The sequence below is a fragment of the Amblyomma americanum genome, chromosome 4 (assembly GCF_052857255.1).
Source record: "Amblyomma americanum isolate KBUSLIRL-KWMA chromosome 4, ASM5285725v1, whole genome shotgun sequence".
Classification (NCBI taxonomy): Eukaryota; Metazoa; Arthropoda; class Arachnida; order Ixodida; family Ixodidae; genus Amblyomma; species Amblyomma americanum.
The window spans coordinates 200,088,280-200,109,302 of NC_135500.1; the positions used below are offsets into that span (position 1 = coordinate 200,088,280).

The 21,023-nt window shown below is 47.7% G+C and overlaps 1 protein-coding gene across 1 annotated transcript in view; it reads left to right on the forward strand.

The window, feature by feature from the left end:
* The window catches only part of nompC (no mechanoreceptor potential C), a 101,584-nt gene that overhangs the window by 65,379 nt on the left and 15,182 nt on the right, over positions 1-21,023 (forward strand). The window contains exons 5-15 of the mRNA XM_077662930.1: positions 10,233-10,640; positions 11,791-11,889; positions 11,974-12,072; positions 13,509-13,610; positions 14,567-14,668; positions 16,239-16,337; positions 16,796-16,927; positions 17,046-17,174; positions 17,565-17,681; positions 18,373-18,471; positions 20,337-20,537. Of these exons, the coding sequence (XP_077519056.1) occupies positions 10,233-10,640; positions 11,791-11,889; positions 11,974-12,072; positions 13,509-13,610; positions 14,567-14,668; positions 16,239-16,337; positions 16,796-16,927; positions 17,046-17,174; positions 17,565-17,681; positions 18,373-18,471; positions 20,337-20,537 (1,587 nt within the window). The remainder of the gene's footprint in view (positions 1-10,232; positions 10,641-11,790; positions 11,890-11,973; positions 12,073-13,508; positions 13,611-14,566; positions 14,669-16,238; positions 16,338-16,795; positions 16,928-17,045; positions 17,175-17,564; positions 17,682-18,372; positions 18,472-20,336; positions 20,538-21,023) is intronic.

Genomic DNA, 21,023 nt, shown 5'->3' on the forward strand with positions numbered 1-21,023 from the left:
CGGCAGCAAAAGATGTAGTTGTTGCTAATAAAACTGGTTTTAAAATTTTTCCCACCGCTCGAATCTAGCTCGTGACAACAAGAAAGGTAGGGACTCCGTGATCGGCGTATTCAAGTGAATGGCTGTGTAGCTTAACCTCAGTGATCAGCACAGAAAAATCTGCCTTTACGCTCCGCGGTTTACTTTTGAAACCGGTTGGTGGCGGCGACACCTATATTTAATTTGTTTGCCCTTTCTGGATCACAAAAGCTCTGTTTTCAGTGAAAGTAGCGCATCTGCCAGAAGAACGCGGTAATCGAACGATACAGGTCAAATACAATTTCTCCTCTGTATCCCTTTAAAAGGTCAACTGCGATAAGACGGTGGTGTATAGGAAAACGTGACACTGAGTTCGCCAAGTTTCCGGCCTCAAAGACACCCTCACTTTTATATGAAAACATAATGACCCGAAAAGGAGGGAACAAGAAAAAAGAACTCGAAGTTCCCAAAGGGGCTTTCAAAGCGAACCCTTTCAAAATAACTTCTCCTCGTCGGACAGGTAGGTCCCGTTGAATATGGGCGACACGCAGAGGCCGAAGTCGCTCGCTCGGTAGAAGACGCAGCGGCACTCGTCCACGCACTGGACTTGCATGAAGCCGCCGCAGATCTGTCCGCAGACGGCTCCCCTCTGCCAGCATTCGGCGGGCGTCGCAGCGAACGCCGTCAGCATCAGTAGAGGGAGCACGAGCAGACGTCTAAAGCGAGTCGCTTCCCCCGAGGATGCCATAGCCGGTGAGGAGGCCGCTCGATATTCGCGGCGGGATACTCCCTTGCGAAGAACTGCGCGCCAGGCTTCGTAAAGTCCGTTGCAGACGAGTGAAACAACGGAGGCCGTAGGGAGTGTACTTGACTGCGTCACAGTGCCCTCCATTTTTGTGTGGTGACAACCGCTGGATCGGCTGGACGCTCGGCACACGCGTATAAGGTGCCCGACCTGGACGGGGCAAAGAGAACGTCACGCATATATGTGTGTAGTTCCCGCAGAGTTTGAGTACTGCGCGCAACACTAGCCGGCATATATAAGCAAAAGTGTAAAGGCGACGACCTTCGCAGAAAGAGTAAACGACGAGCATAGCATGATACTTCTTTTGCGAGACTTCGTCCCCATAACCGGCCTGCTCAACAGTATGCAACCTGCACTTCCTTAACCCTTTTTACCTAGACCCTAGGTAGACCAAGGTGTCGTACTTCTGATTAAAGATTTGCCTTCCTCCTCCGCCGTCACGTGAATGCTCCCTCATGTATACAGTGCGATCGTATGTAAACATGCCTCGTTTCCAAGAGGTTTGAGCGCATGCTTCACGAAGTGACTCGCGTGCAGGGCTTGTTTTCATCAGCGTATCAAGTTGTCACCCTTCGATTGCCTCCCTTTTGAAGCTTCCACGGCCACATCGTGATACTCGCATTAAACAACGGAGCGGGCTAGAATGCAGAATAATGCAACACGAAATACAGTGGCGACGAGTAACTACCTGAAGTCTGTCAGTGAACAATATTAATGCTATAGCAATAAAAACCATGCCAAAATGCCAAAATGCGCCAAACGCCAAAATGCGTTGTCGGTCATGAAATTCGACCATTGGTTGGAGGGAAGTGACGACACCAGACCAGATGTGACGTCATTTCCGGTAAACGCATCGCCAGCTGCCAACAATATGAAATTAGCTGTCCCGGTGAATTTTATTTGATAGCGCTTCCCGAAAGCATGGATTTCCAACTGGAACGCCGTTTCACTCATCCAGTGTAAGCACATAAGAAAATTAAGGTTGCGTTACTTTTCAAGACCTCTTGTGTTAGCCTGTGGAACAATCTAAATGCGGTCGGCACAGTAAGACAGGCTCCATGGTCGAAAAAACGAAATAATTTCGCAAGCCAATATGGTGCTAATAGAAGGGAAAGGTTCAATCTTGTGACTATTATTACATGCGGTGGGGTAATAAACTGAAAGGATGAAGCGAATAAAGTTTTGTCCGTTCGCTTGCCAATAGTAATCTTTCTTTCATTTGCACTAGTGGTAATAAGAGTGGATATAAAATAAAAGGAATCTGTCACCACTACCCAGCAACGCGTTCTTCGCCACATCCACGCCAACACACCCCTCACCCCTGCCCGTTCTCTCCTCAATACCGTCTTCATCCCTCCCCTGCATGCCCCAATTTCCCCCGACCGTGTTGTTATCTGGAGCATTCCCTTCTCTCCTGCCGACTCCCATTAAATCCCCCCATGGTCCGTACCTCTCTTCCCCGACGTAGCGGGCCTGGTTAGCCTGGGACCCGCTGACAGACCAGTTGGTTTTGATGAAAAAATTACAAGTATATATCAATAGAGAGCGTACGCATGAGTAACAAATGCATTTCAGGACCGTGACGCAGATAATTCTAGTAGGGCTCATAAATGGGGCTCGGCTAAGCCCCTTGACTGTTGGACGTGACTCTTTCCTCGCCCCTGTCTGTATTTAGAGCTGACCAGCGCGCACTCACTGTTCGGTCGCCTTCTCATCTTCTTGTGCTGCCACGTAAAGCTGCTGTGCCGTGAGGGCAGAGCCGCGCCATTTTCCACACCGGCGTCAAACCCACTAAGCGCCACAGTCTAGAATACGTTTTCTTTGCTCATCCGGCTCCATTTCACCGCTGCAGCACAACACCGCCGAGCATTTGAGAGTGTTGAACGAAGAGATGGTGACGACATGTTAGTGCAGTGCTTTCACGCAGTAACTACCAGCGCATAGAGTTGCTATATAGGCTCCCTGCGGGAGCCAGAGTTTTGCGTCTGTTTTCTCGGCGCCGCTCGCGCCTATACTAGTCAAACACGGTCACATGGTTCAAAAGTTTTTGCGCTATGTGGCGAAGTCGACACCTCCGCATCGTGTAGCACTATACTGCTGTTGGAAGTCCATTGGTTCATCTACTCTTCTCGTACTTTGCGGCATTTCATTTTGTCCGAGTGCGCACATTAATTTAAAAACGGGCTTTGTACGAAAACACTCAATTTTACGACACGTCCTAACTGTTAAAACGAAAGCGCTTGTGACTTGCGGTGTTTACAACAGATGGCGCCACCCATCCGCACGGCAAGCATTTTGTTCGTGCCTTGGTGCGTCCTACACATTACTGCCAAGCTGTGTCATTCACTGAAATGGTATTTTAGCTAGAATAAGCATGCTCGGCAGCCAAAAATAACCGAACTGAGCCTGCGCCCTCTTTGACTAAGCATGCTTCCTGCATGAATGAGTTGTGGCTTTTCCGCATTACTGAGATGTTTGGCAGAGCAATATGGTAGACCTACGCGCAACTGTGGCTCCTTTTTGGAGCCTGTACAGCACGTACAGTATACTGTATAGAGTTACGTAACTCTACAAGCAAATTCAAGGTGGCACTATCTAATTTAAATCCTGGTATGCAGTCGGCGGACTATATATGTTTAAAGGTTGAATTTTTGTTCTTTGTGGGCTATCTGTGAATGGGGATTATACACTGGTTTTTCTTCACTACCACGGAAAATGGCATGAAATTCACAACCCTTGATTTATTGCGATGTTTAGTGATATTTGCGCCGTGCGTGCAGATACATTTTGAAGCGCGGCGTAACCACCTTGCTCCTGCAGACTACGTACCGGGCGCAGGACAATCTAGGGAAAAAAATCAGATAAAATTAAACCCTGCGGACGCCACACCGGGTGCGGACTGTACACCGCAAATTAAAGTGTTCTACGCGCGCCAATTTAGTTGCTAGCGAGTGCCCTCTGCGGTATAACCAAATTACCACACTGGGAAGGCACCGCGAAGTGAGGCGTCTCCGTTTCTGCCGTTGTTTGTCCAATCACGTCTGAATCGAAGAGTTCTCCGTTGTTGTTCTCAACTCGATTGCACTTTGGCGGATAATTCGGTTTTTGAGGCCATTGGTTTTGGCGTCAACTTCACCACAATTTTTAGACAACATTCGCCTGAGCTTGAAGAAATTGGGCACTAAAAGTGTGTCGTGCTTAATATAACGTCATGCATGGCCTTACTAGGTACGTATCCAAAAGGGGCCCACGAGGACCAGCCCCACCCCCTCCCCCCTGTAAAAACGATGTTTTGGGCCCCTGCCGAAAAAAAGTTCTGGTTACGTGCCTGGGGCTTAGACGCTAGGTCTACCGCGCCGCGCAGCTGCTTTGAAAGCAACTGAACACAGCTCAGAAGAGGCCCGCGGACTCGGAGTCGTTCTTGCGCCTCATGCACGCCACAGAAAGAGCTACTCACTCTGGCCCCAGGATACGAGAGACCTGAAGAATCAGCCGCGGTGGTTGGAAATCGAACTGAATGAGAGTGTGTCGTAATCGCCAAACACTTCGTCTCCCTTGTCATCTTTTTTTTTTTTTTGAAGCGATGTTTATTGCCTCAGGGCATAAAAAATATGAAGTGAAAGATGAGAAAGATGGTTAAATAAATGAAAAAAGGTGGGCTGATTTGATTAAATCAAGAAGTGAACGATGATATGGACCCTGTGTCCAGGCAATATAGCAATCCGGATTCTCCGGTGAGAGTCCCACTGCCGCCAGGTGCAGAATTCTCGTCTGCTTCAGCGCCGGGCAGTCCCACAACAGGTGGCGGATATCCGCCTCACAGTCTCTGTTTTTGCAGACTGGACACCCGGTTCGGGGATATAAATTTTTCTTAGCGAACTCTATTCTTAGCGAACTGTCTCAACAATTGTTTCTAGCGCTCTCCGCATTTCTGCAGTGGGGAAAGGAGAAGGAGGGAATATATCTCGCCACGTGAGCAGATCTGAACTACTGTTATTATTTTGTGTGGAAAACAACAACAATCACCTCACCCAGAGCGAAGCGATCGAGAAAGTTGTCGGCTTTGACAAAGTTGGTCTGATCACCATGAAGCATTCTTTCCGATTCGCAGCCCTGTTCGCACTCAAACGACGTAGGAAGATCCTTTTGGCGATATATTTTGGCTGGTAACACGCTAGTGGCAACGAATAAAATGCGACTAAAAAATGGGAACAGTGCAAACACAGGACGAGGTAGAGATGAACGGCACAGCCACTGTGTCGTTCATCAGATGGCCGGCCAGACATCAGAGTTTATCTGGAGGCAGGTGCTACCTGCCATTCCAAGGAAGGTGCGCCCGCCAGCCCGCACAGCGCCTGTGTCGTTCATCTCTACCTCGTCCTGTGTTTGTTCTGTTCCCCTTGTTAGTAATATTACACCAACTATCCCGCACGAATATAACGCTTTGTAAGACAAATAAATGAAGAAGAGGAGACATTTGGTGAGGCTGCGACATTGCATGCGGCATCACTTGGAGACCTTGCGCAATATACTGCTTCTCAGCATTCAAACCCAGATCGCGTGGTTCATGTCTGCGGGCCTCCGGTCAGTCTGATGTTAAGGTCCGTAAGCCGTTTTATCTGTAGCACTTGCATAGATGGGCTTAGTTTTATACGAGATTAGGTCTCGTAAGAATGTAAAAATTGAGACACTATTTCACCTAGCCAGAAGGCAATGCGTAATCGCATCTACGCAGAAACGTAAACGGGAGAAAAATTATGCGTGCAAGTGTATGCAGCGTGGTGCAGTGGACTCCAAAGAGTCGGTACTCACTCTTCTTTTACGAGCACAAATCGCCAGACAACACTGTATTTCGCGGCCAAAATATACAGAATGATGGCATCCATGAAAACAGCTGCCAAAAGAAAAGTTCTACGGGAGAACGGCGACATCCAGTGGCAGTTCACCCAGTGGCCAGTGTTTGAGCCGGTTCCCACATTTGCGAAAATATACGTGTTTCACGAAACATAGTAAATGATCGCAAAAAGCTGGATCACGTCTCCTAACTACGGCTCGGGCAGTTGTGTCTCGTTGAATCCAGGTGGCAGGCAGTAGCCGTAATCGGCGCGTGGGTAGAAGACGCAGTTGCACCTCTCCTCGCACTCGACTTGCATGAAGCCGCCGCATAACTGCAAGCAGGCGGCCTCACTCTGACACTCAGTTGGCACCACAGCAAACGCCACCAACAGCAGCAGCGGAATGACGAAGAGGCGCCGGCATCGCAGCGCCGCCACTGAGGAAGACGAGGAACCCATAGTTCGGCTAGGAGGTCGCTCTCAGCAGGCCTTGTCTGTGACGAACTGCGCGCGAGCGTTTAAAAAGTCCATTGCGATGGATGAAAAAAAAATCTATCCCCCTTGCCTATACGTGTATAGCTCATGATTATACGCAAACAGGCGCCATTGCAACACCATGTGACCACATCCGTCACACGCATGAGCAGCAGTAGTTTGCGTCACTGGGTCAAGTTGCATCTGTTCGGTATAGATCGCTTCCGTGGATTCGTTTACATATCACGGCACTCACGTTGAATATGAGAGCGGGTTTGAATGCGAAATCCTTAGAAAACGAGACACAGTTGTGGATGATGGGCAGTCGGCCTCAAAAGCGTGAATTAACATTCATTTGAGGGGTGTGTTCAGATAGGAACGGTAATCAAGGTCTCGTGACCATTTCTGTATTCAACTGAACTTTTATATGTGATGAGCAAATGCGTCGACACAAGGGAATCACGATTTCGAAAAATCGCTAATTTGGATCTTCACAGAAAGCAAAATGAAAATTGGTGGATTAATGTGGAACTTGATTATTTTTCAATAATTGCATGAAACCACGGCTCCTATAATTTTCTAGCACAAAATTACTAAAATTGTTTAAAAAGTAAGGCATTCTAACAATGGCCGTTTTTAGGACAATAATGGGACAAGTAGCAGTAAGAACTTCAGGCTTAATTTTTTTTTTCTCGGAATTATTCTTTCCTTCTATCTTCTGACAAAATTAGTACTTCTAGAATGAACCGGTGATTTTTAATTACGCGCTGCAATCACATAAAAGTCACAAATTCGAAAAAAGCGAACTTTGACGGAGATTTTAAATATACCTTCCGATTTTTTTTATTTCCCTCAAAGACCTTTAGTACTTGCTCATTCTAGATCTAGAAAAAAGCGCTGCATTATACTGTTTTAAACTATAAAATTTAAGGGCTAACATAGACCATATTTTGTTCGCTACCATTACTGGATATTGTATCTTAGAAAAAGTAATGCTCACTAATTAGATTTAGAACTGAGTGCATGTTGTTGCGCATTAGTTAGCATATAATTGGCATAATCTCATAAAATACCTCGCAATCATTGTTTTGGTTGTTAGTCCAGATTTAATCTTTAGCGCCAAAAAAACAACAGCATTTCTTACAGGACTAAGTACGATTGCATTGTGTCAATACATTTTCCCATTACATACAAAAATTTCGTTGAAAACAAAAAATGGTCAGGGCACCTCGATCACCGTCCTTATCTAAAACACACCCATAGAAACAACTGCGGACAGACCGCGGTTTCACTCTAGAAAAGTGAGAGGAGAAAAACCTTTTATGACAAATATATTTCTTGGTGACACTATTGGCGAAACGTTATCGAAGATTCGGATCCCATATTCTTGCTCCACGAAATGAAAAACTATTTGATGGGCGATCTGGAATAACTCGCGCCGCCACACATCCTCGCGCCTTGCCTCGCCGGAAGAGCAGTGTTTTTACACCGCGGCATATCTTGTGCTTGTTCGAAGACTTGGAGAGATTCTCCAAATCACCGATCGAATTTTGCCACATGCGACAACGTTCGGTGGAAATAGACATATAACAGCGTGGGAAAGTATATCCGTGCGCGGGGGGAGGATGGTGCATTATCTTGTGGATTGATGTAAGAAGGCTTGTTTTTATACTAGACGCTACCCAAAGCCAAAAAGTAAAAAGCTAAAAAGTAAAAGAAAAAGAAGAAAATTGTCCTGGAGCAACTGTGGCTAGAGCTAGGTGGTTATTGATAGCGGGAAGTGTAAAAGCAGCGCGAGGACGGACGAACACAAGAACAATCACTGACGACAATATCCATTCAATGTTTGCTACTTTGTTAGTCTCTTCGCGTTTCCATCATCATGAGACCGACTACACCCATTGCAGGACGAAGGCCTCTCCCATGTCTCTCCAATTAACCCTGTTATTTGCCAGCTATGCCCGCAAACTTCTTGATCTCATCCGCCCACCTAACTTTCGGACACCCCCTGCTACGCTTGCCTTCTCTTGGAATCCACTCCGTTACTTTCTAAGGAACAGCGGTTATCTTGCCTTCGCAGTACATGCCCTGCCCAAGCCCATTTCTTCCTCGTGATTTCGACTAGGATGTCACTAACCCGCGTTTACACCAGTCCGTAATAAAATCACCAGCTAGCCCAAACCATAGCTCGTTTGCAGCACTGTATCTTTCTTGCTCATTATCAACAGCACATGTGTTATTTTTGTTTGCACCAATTATAACAGCTTAATCTTTACTCACGCTCAACTGCGGCTCAACTTTTAATTGATAGTATTTTATGCATTCCTTTTATTGTTCCAGTTTCTTTGCATTCTTTTTGTTTTCCCCCCCCCCTCCATCACCTCCCTACGTAGTACCTTTCTTCGAGGACCCTTAGGTGTACTCTGAAAAATTAAGTGAATGTATAATGCTACGTACTTACATGTTATGGGTACGTCTACAGCATCACACGAAAAATGCTAAGCGACACAGTTCAAGGGAGCACCGTCAAATTCATCTTTGATCTTACACGCGAGAAGTGACACAAAAAGGGCTATACTTACTGTGAACAGAAGAACCAGGGGCGGTGCTCGAATTCAGGCTACGAAGCAGCACGTCTTGCACGCGGCACACTTCGTCGCCCTTGTCTCCGATCCTCGGTGCATTGTCTAGATGCCGGGTTTTATGCACGCGCTGTGCATCTACACGCGGAGGAAGTCACGAGGAAAGGAAAAAGAATCCTAGCAGAAACCTGAACCGCGCCTCGAGAGAATGTATAGAGGGAGATGGGAAAAGAGACGAGGGGGAGAGAGAAAGAAGTAGAGGCACATACCGCGCGTAGTTGGATATAGCCAGGGACGCCGCGTACAATACTAGACTCCCTAAGCCTAGATCGCGGTGTCACAATTCGCCTCGTACGCCTGGCCAGTGCAGATGTCCGTGGGGGCATGCTGCGGGAACTCGCCCAAAACAGTGATTTCAGTTTTGTACATACTTAGCTAAGTATTCTACCGTGGGTTACAGCACCGCTTGTGCAGAGGACTATGGCAGTTGTCGTTCTTAGCGGGCAACGTGCGGGACACAATGAGGATCTGAAGGACGCATTTTACTGACCGACAAAAGTTAATCTCATTAAAATTCTTTGTGCATGCATTCTTACTAAAACTTGATTTTTCAAGTTTCAAGAAACATTTAGTGGTGCGCGATTCTAACCTAATCGATTAAGAGTTGTGTAGGTTTGCTTTTGAATCGAATGTTAATAAAATATCTAAAAATCGAATCGAATAACAATCGAATATTGAAGAACCTATCCGAATACGAATCGAACATTTTTACGAATATTCGTAACTTGCACCAATATTCGAAGGCAAATCATGCAAAACAGCAAAGCGTCAGCGGCGGCGCTGTGGTATGGCGCTGTTACTTATGCAAGTTACAGCTATAGCTGTATCACACCTCGTGGGGCTGCCAACGCGACAGTTCAGTCCCCGATCCATCGTCTTTGTCTGGGACCTTAGCAGCTCTTCCAGGACTAAGAATCGAACATTTAAGAACCTAATCGAATACGAATCGAAGATTTTTACGAATATTCGTAACGTGCGTCAATATTCGAAGACGAATCGTGCGAAACAGTAAAGCGTTAGCGGCGGCGCTGTGGTACGGCGCTGTTACTTATGCAAGTTACAGCTATAACTATATACAACCTCGTGGGGCTGCCAGCGCAACACTTCAGTCCCCGATCCGTCGTCTTTGTCTGAGACCTTAGCAGCTCTTCCAGGACTAAGAATCGAACATTTAAGAACCTAATCGAATACGAATCGAAGATTTTTACGAATATTCGTAACGTGCGTCAATATTCGAAGACGAATCGTGCAAAACAGCAAAGCGTTAGCGGCGGCGCTGTAGTACGGCGCTGTTACTTATGCAAGTTACAGCTATAGCTGTATCACACCTCGTGGGGCTGCCAACGCGACACTTCAGTCCCCGATCCGTCGTCTTTGTCTAGGACTTTAGCAGCTCTTCCAGGACTACCACAGAACATGCTCGCCAATCCTGCACTCACTCGTATAACGGCCTCGCAGGATGGCAACATCCCGCTCTTCCTGGCTGTCGAGGCGGGAAACCACGGCGTGTGCCGGGACCTGCTGGGCGCCATGACGCGTGAGCAGGTCTCCTACGTGCATCCGACCACGGGCAACACGGCGCTGCACATGGCGGCTCGGCGCCGCGACCTGGACATCATGCGCTTCCTGGTGGAGTGCCAGAGCCCCATCAACCACCAGAACGCCGAGGGCGCGACGCCGCTGCACGTGGCCGCCCGCGAAGGGGACGAGCAGGCGGTTAAGCTGTTCCACCACGCGGGCGCCAACCCGAACCTCATCGACAACGAGGACCGCACGCCGCTGCACATCGCCACGCAGCTGGGCCACGTGGGCGTGGTCGAGCTGCTCATCGACAAGTACAAGGCCTCCGTGCACCACCGCACAAAGGTCAGTGGGTTCATCCCGCCGTCTGTCTGCCTCCTTGGCACTGTCACGGTCCCGCTGGTGTACGCTACGACTTGTCGGACGACGAAAGCGAACTGGAAGCCTGAAACCTTCCGTTCTGCTTGTGCTGCCCATAGGACTTCTCCTTGGGCTATTACTGTGGCTAATGTTCTTTGAGCTTTACACTAGTACGGTCTAATGTGACGCAGTCAGATAGTTACCGATTTGTTTTTTTGCGTGTGGATGTGTTCATGTAGCAAGATTTCCATAAGTAAAGTGCGGCCACGTTGATAGATCAACTTTTCCATACATATCCATATTCACTAACAGACGAGTCGTGTACAGTCGCCGGGAAGAGTAATGGGCCATGAAAGCGAATTTAAAGTTCAAGCATTGCAACGCAGAGTTTTCAGTATTGCAGCCAAAAATCGACGAGCGCAACAAGCGCGGTATACCATCTCTAGCAACTACGGATAGAGTAAATTTTTACTGCTATGGGAGGTTTCAAGAAATACAATGTTGAGTACACTTTCGTGGTCCATTTACCTGCGGTTATTGCTACGTGTCTGTCAATAGCCAACCTAGAACACAATACACCGAAATATGATACGCGCCGTCATGAAAAATGGTTCATCCCCGTTTCGAGAACCAATTGCGGCAACACCTTGCCGCGCCTACTAAATTCCTACTTGGAAGCCAGCATTTGCATCAGTACCTTAACACCATCGTAGCTGATCTGTCTTGAAAAACCTATTTTATAGTCACCCTGTTATAGTGTAACCGTGTTGTTTGTTTTCTTTTCTAAAGTATTCTTTTCTAAAGTATTCTTTTCTAAAGTTTTCTAACGTATTCTGTTCGCCACCTGTCCGCCAATATGTAAAATGGGCTAGGGTCCACTCAAGCTGCATACAAGCAGCTTTTACCATGGCCCCCTCCATTTGCTTTTAAATGGACCCACACAGAGGAAATTGAATGATATAAAAAGTGTCCACACGTTGATCGACAAGCTAACGTGAACATGGCCATCGGTACGCTATATCGAGCCGTGATGTATCAATACATGCGGCGATACGTCGTTTGTCACGTGAATGATGATGTGAACCGGAAGCAAGGCAAACCTCGTTAAAATTATCTCATTATTTTTTCTTGCCAGGATGGGAGCACCTTGATGCACATTGCGGCCGAAGCTGGGAGGCCCGAGACAGCAATGGTCTTCATGAAGAAAGGCGTCCCCCTGCACATGTCGAACAAGGTTGGATTCCAGCCAGTTCCGCAAAAGACGATATTTCAGCTCCGCGTTTCTCGCTCATCACCATGGTGAACGCACTCTGCGCAGGCGGGGGCCAAATGCATCCACACGGCGGCGCAGAAGGGCTACGTGGACATCGTCAGAACCCTTCTGCAAAAGGGAGAGCATGTGGACGTCAAAACGAATGTAAGTCGAGAGAGACTGGCGACAAAAAGTTTCTTTTTAGTACACTGGCAGTAGATGCCTCACTAGCGAAAAATGAGGTACGGTTTTAACGTAGTTACACCTAGCAGACGTGCGAAAGCATGCGTTCATTCTTCGCCTCTTCTTTCTGGCATACGAATGTGTATACGCAACCGCGTTTCTCGCTCTTCATCTTCACGCCCTCTCTCCATTCGGCGGCAGCTGGCGCGACGCCCTCCTCGCACTGGCTGCAGCCGGCGCGACGCTCCTCCGAACTTACCCCAGCTTACCCGAAGTTACGCCGAGGCTTCACACAAGATTCTTGGTTGGGTTTGATCGTGTTAAATAGTGCTTTCGCACTTAAAGACGCCCTGTCTGCGTTTGAAGCCTTCACCTGCAAGGTGGCAACGTGGAGAGAGAGAAATCCACAGGGGAATGCAAGGGGAGAGAGAAGACGACGAGAAAGTGACAGGCGGAGGGTTACGGGTGGAAAAATGAACAGTGGGAATCCCCCTTTAGTTTACGAGCGCTAGCACAAGGTAGGTCACTAACGAAAAAGCTCATGTTTCTTGGTGAAGCTTGGCGGCGTCCTGGAGAAGGAGGAGAACCATTTTAGCGGCAGCTGCAGCCACGTCGAAAGACGAAACATGTGCACGCCAGCTGCAGCTAAATGGAACGGAGGGTAGTGCACCTGCTGCAGCCTAGTGGAAAGGAGACGAACCGGTTTCTCGGCAGCTGCAGCCAAGAGGAAAGGCAGAAACCACCTCGCACCATGCTGCCGGTTACATTGTCTGTAAAAGCGTCATAAGTAACCTATGCGAAGGGTCCATACGTATTCTGCTTGAGCACCTACGTCGCATTTAGTTTCAAAGTAAATCGGTGGTTAATTTTTTATTGTACATACGTACAATAATGTTGTCGAAAACGGACGACTGACCTTGCATTGTTTAGGGCGATGCGTACGGCTTTTTATTACTCCCGTTTGTTCAAATAAAAGAAATCTGTAGTGAGCAAATATCTGGGTCAAAACGTACCGTGAATCGAGATTTTTACACGCAACGAGTTTTAGCAGTCTATGTCTGAAATAGCGATATAGCCATATAGACTTGGAGCCCAGCACTTGTGAATTCTTCAAAGTGACACCACTCCACGCCCTGAAACGTCACCGGGCTTTGCATTCATCGCCAGGCTTCAGTGCTGCAGTTCAACTGCACTTTGCTCTGCAGAACCTGTGGATTCGAAAACGCTAGAAGAAACAGTTCGTTGTCGATTAAGTCTTTCGCGAGGCTTTCTTAAAAATTGCTGTAGACTATGAGCAGCGAGGTCATGAAGAATGTGCTCAAACCAAGAGCCAGTACTGACAGAAAACAGCACGCACAGACCAGTAGCGTCGACGCTAGTATACTCCAGCGACAAACCGAGTGACTTTTGCTGTGCAGGATGGCCACACGGCCCTGCACGTGGCCGTGTCCGCAGGTCAGGCGCTGGTCGTCGAGACACTGCTGGGACACGGCGCCCAGGTGCAGTTCAAGGCCGGACCTGTGAGTAGCAGCTGCTCCTGCTTATTTTGACGACGGGGTGAGGGAGGGCAGTTTGTCTATAGTAGTCATTGCCGTCATCAGCATCAACAACTGGATTACGTCCGCTACAGGACAGACACAGCTCCTAATGCCCTCCGATTTCACTCTCCTGCGCTAGCAGCGTTCACACAAACCCGGCAAACGTCCTGATCTCATCTCTCCCCTGCAATCTCTGCCGTACCCGGCTACGTCTTCCTTTCCTTGAAACGCACTCTGTTACTCTAAGATGTAAGAAGCCCCCAGCACCACGTCCAGGACTTCCTCTTGATTTCCATATCCAGCGCGTTTCTCCAAACGAACAAGCCTGTTGATTGTTTTTTTTTTATTATAGTAAACGTTCAGCGCGCACAGCGACGATCATGTAGCTATGCCATTGCTGATTTAAGTGGTACACGCAGAGCCTGTGAAAGAAAGAAAACAGCAAATGAAAGAAGTTTGAATTGGCGCCTTTTTGCAATATGGCCCTCATGCCTATTACTAGCCCCTCACAAACATTCCTTTTACAGCCTATAGTCTGTCCATATGCTTTTTGTTAATAAGTCATAGACACTCTATAGAAAATCTATAGATTTATGACCATGCAATTATAGTAGACTTTTGTCTATATACAGTCTATAGACTATGAACAGACAAAAGGAAATATCTATACGAAGGCAACAGAGTCTGTAAGAAGGAGCTACCGTCTAGGCCCCGTACAACATAATATCGTTGTTCTGGGGCCGATGGTCTTGCGAATGGCGTTCTCAGAAGCATTCTCCCCAAGTCTATGTTTTGTTTTTACGCCAGTAGAGCATTCGGAGAAATCTGCAGTGTTTCCGGCAAGTTTAACAGCTCGCTGCACGTCACTTCACTGTGGCGAAATTTCGCGCTTAAGCTGCGCCTGAGTGCGTCTGTGCCGCCCTCTCACGTCGTCGCAGAACAACGAGACGCCGCTGCACATCGCCGCCCGCGTGAAGAACGCCGACGACTGCGCCGAGCTGCTCATCAAGAGCGGCGCAGACGTGAACGAGAAGGATGCGGTGAGTTGAACTTGCCGCCACCAACTGGCCAGCTGACAGAGGGCAGCCCGATGCTCCTGGCCAATTCCTCGCCTTAGTGAGCGATGCACCTCAGAGCTCGCCTCAGTGACGACCACATTTCGGAATCGGTTCTTATCTCACAGCTGTACTGAGTTACAACTTAAATCCGCATGTTATAAATGCAGCTTTTGTGACGTTTTGAGCTACCAGAACAGTTGAAAATGCGGAAACGTTGCTTCTGTTTCTCTTTTCTTAACTTCAGTATTTCGCTCCAGGATTAGCCCAGAGCAGTGATGGTCACGCCCCATATCGGCCAAGCAATGCTGTTTTCAACTTGTATCTCAACATGCCCCCCGTCGTTCGTGGCTGTTGCTATGAAGTCTTCATTATTTCTATATGACACAGTTATGATCGCTACTATTTGTACAGTAGGGGACAAAAGTATCTGGACCACGTGTTCCTCGAACGAAGCCTATAGCCCTGCTAATAGCCGGCGGCCAGAGACCACACTTGTGGAAGGGAAAGTCAAAATTTTATTTTTTTTTCATCTGCACGAGTGTGGCCTCCAGCCGCCTAATAATAATAGAACTATTGACTACGTTTGAGGAACACGTGGTCTACAGACTTTTGTCCCCGACTGTACATGCGGGCGTTTGCACGAGTGTGTGTGTTTTCAGCCAGCCAGTTGAGACTTTGCAGGCATTGTGTTTTCAGCACTTTGCTGTTTGTACTTTCTTTAGCACGGCTACTTGGTACCGTTTCTAGCTTCTGACGCGCATATTTGTTTTTCTTTATTTTTACTTCTCTCTTTCAAATGAGCTGGGTATTTATTTCTCAAGGTAAAGGAAGTCCCTTGAACACATTGGAATAGTATTTATACCTGCGACTAATCGGAACAATGTGCAAGGAATCAATTACGACGTTTCACATACCTCATATACGTTGTTAGCTATATCTCATGAGTGATGTTCGTTTGCATCGCGAAAAATTAATGTCCCCCCCCCCCCCCGTTAGAAGGGACGGTTTGTCCAGTCGCCAGCTGGTGCATGCACTTTGGGGGGAAGGATTCTATCTATATTAAATTATGTTAGTATTTTTTCTTCGGTTCTTTTCAACGTTCTCACTTATTCACATTCTCCGTGCCTGTACTACTCATCGCTGACGTTCCACTTTTCCTTTGTTATTCACCCCATGAGGTTCCAAACTGCAAGCCATTACAGAATATTAAAAAAAGCGTTTAGGACCTATTATTTTGTTGCAGCTTTCAGTCTTCGTCTTTTTGTTTGTTTTTATTTTTTCAGAGTCGCACAAATGTGCAGCCGTTGACAGTCGTATCATAATGATTAGCCGTTTCTTGCATCCATGTAATTCTCAGGCAGTTCTTTTATCACAGCCAGGCTTTGCTGGTACCCTTCTCAAAGGTGTCCGACGCTGTTCAGTTCATTCCTAGCATCGTTTCTTTGCTATCTTCTCTTCTAAACACCTTGCATAAGCTTACTGAGCTCTCTACTAAACGCCCTGCTTGTGAAAGCTGTCTTGTGTATTTTTTCCTGTTTTTTTTATTCTCCAGAACGGAGAGATACCTCTGCATTTCGCAGCGAGAGAAGGTCATCTAAGAACCACCAAACTACTTCTTGAAGACAACAGCATATCCGACCTGCTTAACAAGGTGAATTTTCTGAATTTCCTGCTACCGGCCACCAGGGGAATTTTTTGCTGCAAAGTACAGCGGTCTTACAGGCGTTTTCTAACGTTCTTGAAGCATCTATATTTTATCGACTTCGTTGCGTTATCGAACTATGCAGCGTTCGTGCATGTCAAATTCTCCTAGCAGTGCAAGGCCCCAACAAAATCTGTTTCAAACACATTTAAGCATCTCAACTTTCTTCCTCTTTACCTCTTCCTCCTATAGGTGCCTCCCCCCCCCCCCCACACACACACACACATACACAATTTTTTCTAATGCATGGTTATTGCTTTTAGAACATTATTAGTGTGTTCGTCCGAAATGAAACTACTCGATATGTGCTACCATATCTAGCTATGGGAGCGCACCCTTCGGCTTTATACACGTATTTAAACTTGTAGATTCATTCATTCAGTGTCTCTTTTTCGTTTATGCGTCAGGATGGCGAGAGTCCTCTGCACGTGGCTGTCAAGAACTGCCACTTCGAAGTGGTTCAAGCCCTCCTCGAAGACTGGGAGAAAAAGAACACAGATCCCGAGGAGAAAAAGAAGCTGGCCAATCAGAAGAACCTGGTAAGCTACGGCCGCGTGTTCGACGACGCAGCTCTCATTGCTGTGCACGCGCTCATTGTTTTTTGCTGCACTTGGTGGCGGCACTCGCATCACTGGCGGTGGACAATGGCGTCTGCAGGAAGGCGAGAACTCGCTACACTACGCTGCCACCATAACCGAGAAGCAGAAGCACTATGCTACCGAGGACCGCGACATCATGCGCGTCCTGCTCAAGCACGGAGGCGACGTGAACGCCGAGACCAGGACGGTGAGGACACTGATGCATCCCACTTCTTGTCGTCTTTGAGGGTGCCATGGAGGGTAGACACTGTGCTAAACTTAGACAGAAAAAACTACACTACGCCTCAGTAACCTTGGTAGTCTTGCCAGTTTTCATTTACGCTGTTGAAGATGAGTCTGTGTTCACGTGGACTGCAGTCTTTCCGCAATCTCGACTACAATAAATCGACCATATGAAGCAAGCACAGCAGGGTCCTCTAGTAAAGGAAGACGGGTAAAATGATAGGTGAGCTAATCTAAAAAAGAAACAGTTTTACCCCAAACGCGAAAAAAAAAGCCAAGGAACGGAAGTGTACTGACAGGTAAATAGCGTGGCATTATTGAACGTTCTTTTGTCTTGCTCTTCCTCCCAAACCAGACGATGGAAACACCCATTCACCACTGTTCGAGAACGGGAAACGTGGCAATACTCCAGGAGATCATCGACACCATGCCTCCGGCTGCCGTCATGATTTCGTGCAACCAACAAGCCAGGGTACGCTTTCGATAGACCTTCAACAGCAGTCCTTCCATCGAAGGACTATGCTTCGGCGAAGGTTAACCAATCGAAATGTGGAGATAGTTTGAAGACGAATCCTCAGATATAATTTACAGACGAGTGTCTTACAGTGGCGGCACCTAGACCGCCGGAAGAAGTGAAAAAAATAAACGTTCGCATAAGCAACATAGCGGAATTCAAAACAAATTCAATCAATGAGCTAATGACCACCGTGACTGATGTCATTAGTGAGCCACCAGTGTGGCCTCTCCACGTCTGCTGTCGGTGCTATCCGAGCGATTGAGCAAATACAAAAAATACAAAATGGAAAAAGGAAGCAGAGGCTGAGATGAACGACGTCCAGAACACCTCGGGGCCTGTTGTTTTAAGGCAAATTCAGGCGTCAGATCAGCTTTGAAGTAGTAAACCTTCCCTGATTGACTTTGATCTTGCGTCCTTCTAATCAATTTTAACCTTGAAACAAGTAGTAAGGCGGAGGGGGGGGGGGGGGGGCACTCGTGGTATATGTTGGCTTCTTTCATTCATTCTAAACTGGTATGCTCGAAACACTCTTGGACCAAGAGGAGAAGGGGTTGCAATTGACGAAATCAATCGTATATATGAACTGAACTTGTCAATTTTTTGCGAGTTGGGTTTAAATGCCTTGCCCTTCGCCTCTGCCACGCAGAACGGCTGGGCCCCGTTGCTGTACGCCTGCGACGCCGGTCACCCGAGGGCAGCCAGCCTGCTCATCCAGAACGGGGCCAGGGTGGACACCTTCGACGAGGTAGGCACGCCTTGCCATGCGTGTGAACCCACACCCGCTCGCTTTATAAAGTTCCTCCACAAAAGCAGCGTTGCCGACAGAGAATCAGCGCTGAAACTACAGTTAGATGATTAGAATTAAGTGAGTGCTTGCTTTATTCAATTAAACTGATAGTTATTTGGATATATTTGCTTAATTAACTTATTTCGCTGCCATATTTGCTCTTGCCAGTACATTATGCGGCTACCCTTATCCCCCCTTTCCCTTCCTCCATTGCAGAGTAGCCAACCGGAACACCCTTTTGATTAACTCCTCTGCCTTCCCTCTTGCACGTTCTATCTCTCTCTCGATTGATTTAGGTCTGATTTATGGGGCTTAACGTCCCAAAGAGACTCAGGCTATGAGGGATGCCGTAGAGGGATGTTCCGGATAATTTCGACCACCTGCGGTTCTTTAACATGCACTGGCATCGCACAATACACGGGCCTCCATCGAAATGCGACCGCCACGGCCGGGATCGCACCCGCGTTTTTCGAGCCAGCAGCCGAGCATGATAACCACTGAGCCACCGCGGCGTCTATCTCTCTGTATTATGAACTGTTACAAGAGTATTTTGAATATGTTTGCTCCTGGCCTATTGCAGGCTCTCTATTTTCAACAGGTAGAAGAGTTTATTGAACATTTTTACTAGGTCTTTATATTTCGAACGGCGGGCGTACGTAGGGACGTTTTTCACATCACGCAAGATAAATCTGCCGCTGCTTAATCATTCATATGGGCTTCCACCTCATTCCTTAAGCTACGATATAAAAATAACATAACAAAATGACACTAAATGAAAGGCAATGAGACATTTGGTGTCGTATAATGTATGTTACTGTCCGTGCTAAGTTTCAATCTCCTTATCGTTTTTTTTCTTTTTTGAAGAGTGTATGAATTTTTTGTTGACGGCTCCCATCGTTGGGTTCTCTATTTGCCGAAGTGTGCCTGGTGTATTTATGTTTTGCTTTCAATATTCAGCATCAGTGTTTAATATCGTGGCGCCTGATGGTCTGCAACGTCGCCATTTTGGTTTGTGCGACATATGTACTTTGTCGAAGGCACACAACGACATCAAAAAAGTGCTGAAAGCTACTGCAGTGCAAGTGTGTCACTTTCACACGCCGCTCACAATGTGCGAGTGACGTGTGAAAGTGACGCCTACTCTTTTCAGTTTTCCGAGCCGTTGGAATCAAATTTCTTTATATGGGTGGGAACACGAACCATGTGCGCCATTTCTATCTACACTTTTGTCATAACGCGGGCAGCACGAAGACGTCGGCCATTGACAACTAAAGTGAACGTGTAGTTGCGTCAGAAAGCTCATATTGTTCATTCAGCGCTGGTGACAAAGGAAATAAAATAAAACCTGAAGCCGTGGACCACCTTTTCTCCCGGAATTGCCACTTCAAGACCAAATGCCGTCGGCGAGCAAAGCAGTCGGAAGGGCCGTTGTCGCAAATACCCGGAGAATCATGACAATAATTTACTACAATTATGTTTTATCCGACACGAACAGCTTCGGTATCAGTATTAAAGCGCTTAAAGATAGACTCCTTTGAGATTGACACGGTTAATGTAATCAGGTGGGGTTTGCTGCATGTGACGCGTTCAAATGCAGCTTGATATAGGACAGAGCACCGGGGATAGAGCGGCAGCCCCAAGCACTAATGATGGCGAGACACCGCCTCGTGCTTGCCCAGCAATCGGACTAAATTGGCACTGTTTTCTATGGCGACTATGACGCTATACCCATTCATTCCATTTGATTGGCGCCAGTAGGGCAGGTGTTGTTCTTGGTATCGAAATGGCGGCGGAAAGGTGTACGTAGCGTGTGGCACTCGCAGACGGGCAAGGCGGCGCTGCACCTTGCCGCCGAGAAGGGCCACGAGGAGCTTGCCGACATCCTGCTGAGCGCCAAGGCGTTCGTCAACGTGCGCTCCCAGCGGGGCCTCACGCCCCTCCACCTGGCCGCCGAGAAGGGCTACGCGGGGCTGGTCCGGAAGCTGGTCGCCGAGCACGGAGCCATCCTGGACGCGCTCAGCCTGGTCAGTCGCCGAAAGCGTGCGTGCGTGCGCTGACAGACGCGGTCTGTACAACGGGGAACTGTGTGGGACCCACAAACCAGTGCTCCAAGAAGACCACTATAACATTTCCACGGAAAATTTTCCTAAAACGTCATAGCCACCCGAGACAGGCTCCAGGAAAGGTAAAGCAGTCGTCGCGTAGGCCGGAGAATGACCTTGAACAACCTTCAGCCCAACCACGTTAGCCCTGTATGACCATATGTGGTACAGCTATGGTGTCGAACCCTTGAACACTGACCTTGACCCATGAACTTTGGGTTGACCTTTGACCTTAACAACATCCGATGGGGTGATGTGAAGCCACGTGATGACATCCGATGGGGGTGTCGTTAGACCATGTGATACCACGTCACAGACACGTGGTCGTGTGGGTATATATAGAACTGCTGTCGCGAGCGTGTAGCGGAGCTGCCATGGACGAGCCTCAGACGCTTAGCAAGCGTGCTT